General features: G+C 44.0%; 1 protein-coding gene across 1 annotated transcript in view; it reads left to right on the top strand.

Annotated features, from left to right (window-relative positions):
- The first annotated feature begins 10860 nt into the window (after positions 1-10860).
- Positions 10861-11016, top strand: part of RPS15 (ribosomal protein S15) — an 8962-nt gene continuing 8806 nt past the window's right edge. Inside the window, exon 1 of the mRNA XM_073547200.1 lies at positions 10861-11000. Within this exon, the coding sequence (XP_073403301.1) occupies positions 10998-11000 (3 nt within the window). The 5' untranslated portion in view covers positions 10861-10997. The remainder of the gene's footprint in view (positions 11001-11016) is intronic.

Below are 11016 nucleotides of genomic sequence, written 5' to 3'. Positions count from 1 at the left end.
GCTGCTTGGGGATATCAAAGTCCCTTGGCCACAAAGCCCCCGTGTGGCTGCCTACCAACGCCAACAGGCCGTGGCGTCCCAAGATGTCCGGTCCTGCCCCAGAGCAGCAGTACCACCCGCACGGGAGGAACCATATCCATTAGTACCAGCTGCTACTTCTACTGCACCCCCCGGTGGCAGAGGCATCATTAGCCACCGTTGATATTGCCACCCCTGCTGTATATCAGGCAGCAGCCATGCCAGATGAGAATCAGCAATTCCTCAACCCATCAGAACACCCAGAGCATCTCCCCTGGAAGCTGCCCAAGCAATCAGCTTCCAGAACCCCAGGAAGGGATCACCACTAGTAACTTACAGTAAACTAACTTTGTTGCCCAGGAGGGTATTTGCACCATTGTGCCTGTTTTTCCGTTTTGTCTAATATCTTTCTATTTTTGATTATGTTATCTGTTGATCCAGTTGTTGCCTAGTTCCATTGGCAGCCTTTGCACTTGAACTGTGAAGATCATGGACGCTGAGCGATCCGGAACTGTAAATGTAAATAGTTTGCACCTCTTTAGGTACCCTCTCTTGGTTTTACATAGGAACCTTCCCTTGAACAAGGGACATAAGGACATTTCAAGAAATAATGGCTGGACCAGTGTCTATTCTTTGCACTTATTGATAATGCTTAATATTTTTTGACTAAGAAGCTAGACAATGATAGTGTGTAGTGAAAGTATTAATGACAGATTTTATAGGGTCTAATTAAGAAAGAAATACAGTGACTGTGTTACAGAGTTTGAATAAAGATGCGAGAGTTAAATAAAAATGCGAAAGATAAATGGAGAAGAAAAGTGTCACTAGCAAATGTGTTGCTTGAGTGATAGTAAATCTGTTCCTATAGCACCTTGAATTAGGTAGCATAACTTTAAGCGTCACCGATTTTGTGACGCAGCAGTGATATTGCTAGCGATATCGCTAAGAGTGATACTTACCTCCGACCGGCTCCCCCGCTGTCTATCGCTGATCGCGCGAGAACGTCCTGGGCCGATTCTCGTCAGCCACTTCCTGCTGGTGCCGAGTGACGAGGGCGGGAGGACTTCTTCATCGCCGCATCTGACAGGTAAGTAACGACCGCCGACCACTGCTGCATAGCTGGTTAGATCTGCCTGTTTGGCAGCTCACTAGCGACCATTTAGCGATGCACCAGCGATCCTGACCGGGTCATATCGTGATCGGGATCGCTGGTACATCGCTAAATGTGACGGTACCCTTACAGAAAGACTACTTACACTCCCAATCACCTAAAATAGGAAGATGCACAGTAATAAGGGATATCATCTGTGAACCACATGGTGATGAACAAAACATACAAATTTACAGGTATATTCACCCGACCGGGTCAATATCAGATGGAACTATGTATGTTCAAGGAAGACTACAGGGCAGCTGGTGGAGAGATCCCCCCTTCTCCTATTTCTTTTTTTTTTTTCTTTTTCCCATCTTATTTCTTTTCACAGATTCTGTTGGACTGAATGGAGAATTTGGGGTGCTGATTTAATTGGTCTGCAAGCTGATCATACTGGCTGACGGCGAATTTGTGACTTCCAGGTTTATGGACATTGTGAGGTTTTCATAACAAAAAGACATATATAAAGTTGGGATAATGATGAGCAGATGTGATGTATATACTAGGTAGAAGACAAGATCTTCATTGAATGTTGATGGGAGTATTTTGTGTTAAATTAAGATATCTTCCAGGGGGAAAGTATCATACAAATGCTAGGCTCACATTGGGAGATACTGCTTGGGAGGATGAAGGGGGTGGGAGTAAAGTATTTTTATACCTCTCTGACATCAAAAAAGAGAGATGGAGAAGAACTTTAAGATAATGTGGTTGTGAATATTAAGAAGTTAGGAAACTGATATGATAAACTAAGGGAAATAGATGTTGATATAAGATTTCAGAGTTTCAAGGTTACATGAGGGTCAGGGCTCAGATAGAGAATGGATAAAAAGTAGGTATAACATGATAAATATGGGATAATAGGCGGGCGGGAAATTGTTTCTCTTTTGGTTTGGATAATGGCGGAAAAAAGAGAAGTCAACAAAGAGGTTGATATATGGAGAGAGGGTGAGATTAGAAGGGGGGGGAAAGGGAGGTAGGGAAGTTAAAGTTCATGAGCCCACTGCTATTGTACTAATTAATTTATTACTGACTGAGATGACATTGGCAGGTAGTTCATACCTGAGAGGGTGAAGCATCACACGTCCTCGCAGAAGAAACCATTTTGCAATTAAAAATGGTTATATTAATAACATGGAATGTAAAAGGGTTGCGCTCACCACATAAAAGGATGATGATACTTTGTCACCTGAAAAGATTGAAAGCAGATATAGCCTTGCTCCAAGAGACACACTTGGGTAAAGAAGACTTTTTTAGAATGAAGAAATTATGGGTGGGAGAAGTTTATGGTTCTAGCTCGGTAGATAGAAAAGCAGGAGTCCTAATACTTATACATAAAACATTGGCACATAAAGTTTCATCCGTAGAAATGGAACAGGAGGGTAGGTTAATCCGTTTGAAATTAGAGATAAATAATGAAAGTATTACCTTGTACAATATATATGCCCCGAACATAAACCAAAAGAAATTTATAATGTCCTTACAGAACAAAATACTGGCTGGTAGTGGTAACAACATAATCATAGAAGGAGATTGTAATGAGGTGCTTAAGGAGGAAGAGGACAGAAAAGGGAGTTTAATAAGATTAAATCCAGGAGAAGGGAAGAGATATAGGGGGAAAAAAGGTTATTTGGAAGCTATGATATGGAATTGGCAGCTGAAAGATGCGTGGTGAGCGTCACACCCTATGGATCGGGAATTTTCACACTACTCTCATGCACACAAGACATGGTCGAGAATAGACATGTTCTTTGTGTCAGACAAGATACTACACAAAATGTCCGATGTCAATATTGAGGACATGGTGATAGTCCTATATCTCTAGTCTTATCTGACGCACATCAGAAAGGGACGGACTATCTATGGCGATTTCCAGGAAACATGACAAAAGAGCAGGATTTTGTGAAACGGATGGGGGAATTGTGGACAGAATTTGCAATGTATAATGAGGAGCACAAACCTAACCCTAGATTATATTGGGAAACAGCGAAGGTGGTGATAAAGGGAAACATCATGACTTACACGCAGAGAATAAAAAAACAAATAAAAGAGCAATACTTAGCAGCAAGCAGTGAAGTTAGGAGCACCTATACAAAATATAAGAACTCACTACTGGATGAGGATAAAGATAATTGGATGCGGGACAACAAAATTTTGAAGAATGGGCAGAAAAGAGAGAGCAATTATATAGAAATCACTGGGAGGTAGAATTAAATAGGTATGGTGACAAAGCAGGGAGAATACTGGCTAATTTGGCTAGGGGAAGATATGTGGGTACATCTATTATGGCAATTAGAGATAAAAAAGGATAACGACTGACTAATCCCAAAGATATAAACAGAGTGCTGGGCAAATTCTATGCTAGGTTATACAAGGATGAGGATCATCAAGATGTAGCGGGGGAGACATGGCTGGGTAGAGTTGATATCCCTAAACTGACGGAGGAGGAATTACAGGATTTAAATGGTTGCATCACGGAGGAAGACATTAGTATGGCAATAAAAGGACTGGGGGCCAATAAGGCTCCAGGGCCCGATGGATTTAATGGTTCATTTTATAAGGCGCTGAGTGAGAAAATAGTTCCCACGCTTAAAGATTTATATAATCATATTTTGCAAGGGGAAGCTATGTCAGAAGGGATGAATGCAGCCTACATAAAGCTTCTCCCGAAGGGAGGGAAGTATTTGGAAGACCCTTCGGGATATAGACCTATATCATTAATAAATCAAGATGTTAAACTTCTCTCAAAAATAATGGCTGACAGGCTGGCTAGGATACTGCCTAGATTGATATCAAAGCAACAAACAGGTTTTGTGAAGGGAAGATCAGCCGTTACTAATATAAGGAAAGCCATGTTATTGCTAGACCAGATTAGAGGGAAGCATTTGGATAAGGGAGAGGATCCAGCTATGGTCACACTGGACGCAGAAAAAGCGTTCAATAATGTGAGGTGGCCATGGCTGGGTCAGGTGTTGGATAAAATAAATCTGGTAGGTCCGTTTAGACAATTTTTGGCGGTACTATATCAGAATCCCAAAGCGAGGGTATACACGCCGGGGTTTCTCTCAGATGCCTTCGAGCTGAAAAAGGGAACGAGGCAGGGACGCCCGCTGTCCCCCTTACTGTTTAATTTGGCGATAGAACCTATGTCGAGATATTTAAGTGATTGCAGTTCTTACAAAGGGATAAAGGTGGGAAATGAGACAGTCAAAAATGCCCTATTTGCAGATGACATAATTCTGTTCATGAACAACCCAGAGGAAGATCTCCCTATGTTGCTGCTTGAAATTGAAAAGTTTGGAAAATTTTCGGGCTTTCGTTTAAATAAGTCTAAATGTGAGATTCTGTTCATGAGGAGTGAGGTAAAACGTGGCCAGGAGAGTAATATAATTGGTATCCCGAAAGCGACAACATATATAAAGTACTTGGGAATAAATTTGGGGAGAACGCCAAAGAGATTTATGATCTCAATTATAAGCCTATCATAGACAAAATAGAGGAGTTGGAGAGGTGGGGAAATCTACCCCTCTCGCTGCTGGGTCGCTACCACCTAATCAAGATGACAAGCTTTGCGAGATTACTGTACCCGATGCAAACTATTTCAATGTTAATTCGTCACGCAGATGTACTCAGATTAAACAGGGCCTTTTCTAAATTCATCTGGAGGGGTAAAAGAGCGAGATTGGATATAAGAACTCTGATGCACACAAAGGAGGGAGGGGGAGTGGGATTGCCAAATATTAGGGGATATAATTTATCGTGTTTAATGAGGAATGTAATAGACTGGATTAAAAAAACGGGGTGATATACTGACTACAAATTGGAAACAGAATTTTGTGGTTTGTGGGACCTGATGGCGCTGCTACATACGCCGCTGTCACACATACCGCCAAACATTAAATATTCGGTAATATGTAAAGATACCATTGCCACATGGAAGGCAGTAAGAAAAAAAACTAAAAATGTCGTGGAGAGTGTCGAAACACCTGAATCCTTGGGCATTTCCTGCCTTTAGATTAGGAAGAGAAAATAAATTATACACAGAGTGGTTGGGGAAAGGTATACAGACGTTAGGGGACTTACTACATCTACAAGAAGGTCGCTGGTTGACGGGATTGGAAGTGATGGACAAATTTGAGCTGCCGAGATTTTATTTGATGTTATATAGACAATTAAAGCATTATGTATTAGACCTCCTTTCAGGATGTGAGTAAGGAAATCGATTCAGAAATATGGGAGGACTTGGTTGCCAAAGACATTGGAGAAATATCTATCACCTCAATATATGGGATGCTGAGGGACATATTACGCCCTTCAGGGAAGGGCAAAATATTTCACAAATGGGAAAAACATATACAAGATGAAGAACTTGAGCATAAAATTCTGCGGGGCTGGGAATTGGTAAGAAAGCATGTCATTAATGAACAATGGATAGTCAGTTCAGAATAATGCATAAAACAATATGTGGCTTCAATATACCTCCGACTCTGCAGAATCCTGATAGGCAGACAAGTTGCCCAAAATGTATAATGCCCAAAACAGACACAGAACATGGGTTGTGGTCATGTCCCAGGACACAAGAACTCTGGTTAAAAGTCCAGGATATGTATCTGAAGATATGTGGGATATAGGTAGAAGTAGATCCATTGTGTTGGTTGTTTCACTTTACCACGGGTAAAACAAGAGGGGGACGGCTACATGACTTGTTTCACACCATTGCAATGGTGACAAAACTTCTTAAGCCCCCGTTACACACTGCGATATCGCTAGCAATATCGCTGTAAAGTCACCGATTTTGTGACGTTGCAGCGATATTGCTAGCGATATCGCTACATGTGATACTTACCTCCGACCGACTCCCCCGCTGGTTATCGCTGATTGCGCGAAAAGCTGCTGGATCATTTCTCGTCGTCAGCTTCCTGCTGGGGCTTCCTGCTGTGGAGACGAGCGACGCGTGGAGCCGGGCGGGAGGACGCAGGATCGCCGCGTCTGACAGGTAAGTAGCGATCCCCGTCCCCAGCGATGTCGCTGGTGAGATCTGCCTGTGTGGCAGCTCACTAGCGACCACCCAGCGATTCACCAGCGATCCTGACCGCGTCATATCGCTGGTCGGGATCGCTGGTGAGTCGCTAGGTGTAACGGTACCCTAATTCTACAACACTGGCTAGCTAAAACACTCCCAGGGATAAAAGAGATCAAGGAAGGTTTAACATCGGTTTTATTTTTGAAAAAAAGAGAAACAGAAAGAAACAAAGATAAAATGACGGGAACATTTAAAAAAAAATGGAGAGTGTTTATAGAAGCGTCACTGACCACTAGAGAAATTCAAGACTTAATGAACGCCTTTGTGGATTCGGATTGGTATCTATTAAAGGATTTGAGTGGCAATTTGGGTAAACTGAAACTTGTTTTATGAGCTATATGGAGGATAAGGTGGAGCTGGAGATAAGGTGTCCGATTTTAGTCAATGTAATCTATGAAAATGTGGACGTAAGGGGGTTTGATAATTTTATGTTTGTTAAGTTTATTTTTGCTTCTATTTAGACTCAGGGGATAAGCATGTTTAAATATGTTCTTTGTAACAATTCAATGCAACGGTTAGAACTTGTAATATATAACTTCATTACAAAATCAATAAAAATGATGTTTAAAAAAAAAAGTAAGGTGGAGACAACCATTACGGACTTTTTAGGGTAAGGTACAGTATTTAGGTCCACCGCACTATTTCCCTGGACATATGATTTAATTATTTTCTGGCTGTTTTGTTTGCTAAGCACTTGTGATGTAAGCCTTATATCTACTACAGCCCAGACCCCGTGTCTTTGTCTAAACAAGGTATGTTTTATAGGACAAAGGAGCCTAATGGTCTCATCCCCAATCCCCATTGGTAACAGCGCCACATTGTGGCCTACTTGTATAATCAGTCCAGTCTGTATTTATATCGGTTGGGAGTTTTTCTACCCCTCTTGCTGTGTCTATTTTCCCCTTTCAACTGTCATAATTCTTTTTCAGTGCAAGCTAGGGGTTTATAAAGGCGTCCCAGGGCGAGCCTTTGGTGATTGGGGCGCCAATTTGAGTTTCAAGCTAGGGTGCCTGTAAGAACCCTACCAGCTTCACTACATGGCCTCCCGTCCCCCACCTGCCTTACACACCAACTTACCCACTACTCCAGGCTATGCTGTGGGTTCTGTATTCCGCCGACTCCATGCTGTATGCCTCTTGCCTGCATGCTTCCTGGCTGTATGCATAGGGGGGCAGCGCCAGAACTCTCTGGTTCTTCTGAAATCAGTGTGCACCTGCCTAATGAGTCCCTGGCCAATCACCAAGAGGCCTCTAGTATTTAGGGCAGCTCCACCCGGTGGAAGTGGCCTGAGCAACACCTTTACTCAGTGTCTTGCTACTGAGTTGCCAGGTCCTGTCCTGTGTTTCGCCTTCTCTGGAGGCTTGATTCCTAGCTTTGCCTTGTACCTGTCTGTCTGCCCTCCAGGAGGCAGAATATCCTGGTCTCTTGTGTCTTTGTTCCGGTACCTTGTCTCGTACCGTTGCCTTGTCTGAACTCAGTCCTACCTCTGTCTGTCTCCTTGTCTGTGGCTCAATTTCCTGCTCTTTCCTCGTGTCCTCTCCATCTGCCTGTGCTCCGCACTCTTGCGACTCTGCCTGTCCCCCGCTTCTGCGGAACCTCTTGCTGCAAACTGCAGCTCCTCTCCACAGTCTTGCGGTTCTTCTCCAGTGTGAACAGGTCCAAACCTGTTCCCTCATACCTGTCCAGATTTCCATCCTACCTGTACCAGTTCCTACACCTCCTGTGTGAACAGGTCCCTACCTATTCCATACACCACTCCTCCCTGCCCGTGTGCCTTTCAAGTTAGTCCATGCCCCTGGGTCTCAGCCGTGCCCGCCTGCCAGTGTCTCAGCCGTGCCCGCCTGCCTCTCAGCCGTGCCCACCTGCCTGTGTCTCAGCCGTGCTCATCTGCCAGTCGTGCCTGCTGCCCACACCTGTCCTAGTGTTCCGTCTCCCCGAGTGGGATCAGCAGCCACAGCCAGACACCACCCTGGTGTGGCACCTGGCAGCTACTTGCTGCACAAGCCTGACCTCACCATCAGAGGCTCCAGTGAAGACCAAGGTAGCTGTCCTAGTTATGCCCCTTCCAGGGTAGTCTGGTTTGTAGCAGTGGGGCCACAACCCCCTGGCTCATGCCCACCAGTCAGAGCGTGAGCATGACAGTGCCAACCTCCACAGCAAGTCAGGGTTGTCTTTAGGGTAAGTGATAATTCTAACTTATCTTTTACCATTCCTGTCTCATTTTGACAGGCTTTTTGTAATATAAGACTATTTGACCCCTTTGGTGCCCTTTTGTCCTTTAGCCAGAGTGTTGTTTGTGACTGTTGGGTAATGCACCTTTAGTCTAAATGATTTTTAATATGTTTAATAAAAGTTATTTTTTAGGGTATTCGCTTTTTATAAGCCTTGGTGCTTTAGTTCTCCCTGAAAATAAGCCTGCCACCAATGAAGCCAGTCATCAGCTCTCTCACAAGGAACACAAGAAGGCTCGGTCAAGCGTCCCTTATATGTGGGAGTCAAAGTCATAACTGTCAGCTGTACAATCGTTGGGCTAGCTAACGTGCATGGCATGTGCAGTGTAAACAAGTTCGCACCTATCCAAAGGATAGGTGATAAGTCACTGACTGGTGGTGTTTCTCATTCCTGGGACCAGCGCATATCCATAGAATGGAGAAATGTTATAGCCGTTAAATAATGGAGCAGCAGGTCAGTTGCTTAATTACCACTCCAATAATTTTCTACGGGGCTGCTGGAAAAACCAAGCAGCCATGGCAGCAATGTAGGAAAAGACTAGAGCATAGGTCGAACAAGTGCACTGCAGCTCCATTCTAAGGCCGGGCTCACACTTGCGAGTGTGATGCAAGAAACTCTGGACCAATGTGTGCTGCTGCATAGAAATACATGCAGCCGCACATTCCGGTCCCAAGTGCCGGGTAATGATGCAAAAGACTCGCGTTAGTTTCTCGCATCACACTCGCAAGTGTGACCCCGGCCTAATAGGGATAAAAGCCCCTAGTTCTGATCGCTATGGGTCCCAGTGGTCGGACCACCATACAACACCTATACTGTGGGTAGGTGATAATTTGTTTTCATCAGACAACCCCTTTAACTCTCTATCAATGCTTGGAATACTGTTATAGGATAAAATTATGTTTACTGCACAAATAGCGAGGTATTAGTATTATTTATACCTATGCTGTTTAAATCTGAATTATACTCCTCAAAATTGCTGAGCAAAAAATGTAGTGTTACCTCTAGTGCAGATGCCGGCTGTGTTATAAGGGCTCATACTCATTTGCGAGAGACTCGCACGATTCTCGTGCTAGGCTCTCGCATGAATACCCGGCACTGCCATCGGCACTTGGACTGGAGCGCTCAGCTGCATAGAAATACATGTAGCCGCACGCTCCAGTCCGAGAGCCGGCGGTAGTGCCGGGTATTCATGCGAGAGCCTAGCACGAGAATCGTGCGAGTCTCTCGCAAGTATGAGCCCTAAAGTTGACATCTGCTTCTAACAGCAGCTAACTAGCTCTGATCACTGCACTTTAACCATTTAGATGCCGCTGTAAATCACGGACGTTTGAATGGACTGGCTTTCGATGAGGTAGTAACAGGCTCCCATTGACCCCCCTGTGACACATTTGCTAGGTGTTGACAGGTTGCCAATCACCCCCTTTTCCTATTTAAGAAATTAACAAACCAAACCAGACAAACCAAATTTTTATTTTACGATATTCTGGATTACTCCCATCTCCAAGATCCTATCCCAGTATGTAGTAGATGTAATAATAACAATATTAGCAAATACCTCCAATTAGAAATGTAGTGTACTTCTCCTGAATCACTATGTCGCTTACCCCATGTGCAGGCATTACAGTAACTTCAGTATCAATGGTTATAACCTCTCATATAGTAACAGTTAGCTAGCTGTTAGTGGTTGTAAACTTGGATACCTAAGCTACTGTAATGCCCTGAACAGGGGGAAAGCGACACAGCGAATCTGAAGAATTACACTACATTTCTAATTGGAGGTATTTGCTAATATTATTAGACCTACTACATATTGGGATATGATCTTGGAGATGGGAATACATTTGTTATCTCCTTAAACGCACAGACCTGAAGAATCATGTTGCCAGGTCATTTTTATTGCATACTGAACGTTATAGAAGCAAAACCCAAATATCAATTTTTTTACCATTATACCCATTTGGATTTTTTCCTCGTTTTCGGTACATTATAGGGTAACATAGCGCTGACCGCCGGGGATGCCTGCATTCATCAGAGCATTTCCAATCCGGGGTCCCGGGCACGGCGTTGGGCCGTCCTCCGTCTGTGATTTCTTTATTGTCTGTACATGGCCCCTCTAAATGTAAACTGCTGCGGAATATGTTGGCGCTGTAGAAATAAGAATGATTATTAACATGACTTGTCTCACTGAAAACCACAGCACCTCCTCCAAATAAACCCTCATATGACTGACAGAAAAAAGTTATGGCTCTTGGGAGATAGGAAGGAAAAACTATCAGTAATGAGTAGATGCTGCGGTGAAGAGGTAGTAAGGCGCCTCTAATGTCCACACATCGACCTGGCCGCAGCACTGACGCCCTTAGTTAACATGGCTGCCGTAAGCGCTCACATACACGTCACATGGAGGAACACTACACCCCGGAAGTATCGTCTGGCGGAAGTGCGCCACCTCTCGCGATATCAGCGCGCACCCACGTGACGTGATCTCTTTCTTTTCCTCCCGAGCTCCAGGACAAGATGGTGGGTGCAGTTCTGT

The sequence above is a fragment of the Dendrobates tinctorius genome, unplaced genomic scaffold (genome assembly GCF_039654945.1).
Source record: "Dendrobates tinctorius isolate UK_male_01 unplaced genomic scaffold, ASM3965494v1 ptg000011l, whole genome shotgun sequence".
In the NCBI taxonomy this organism is placed as follows: domain Eukaryota; kingdom Metazoa; phylum Chordata; class Amphibia; order Anura; family Dendrobatidae; genus Dendrobates; species Dendrobates tinctorius.
Note: the sequence above shows the minus strand (reverse complement) of the source record. Positions and strands in the feature narration are given on the sequence as shown.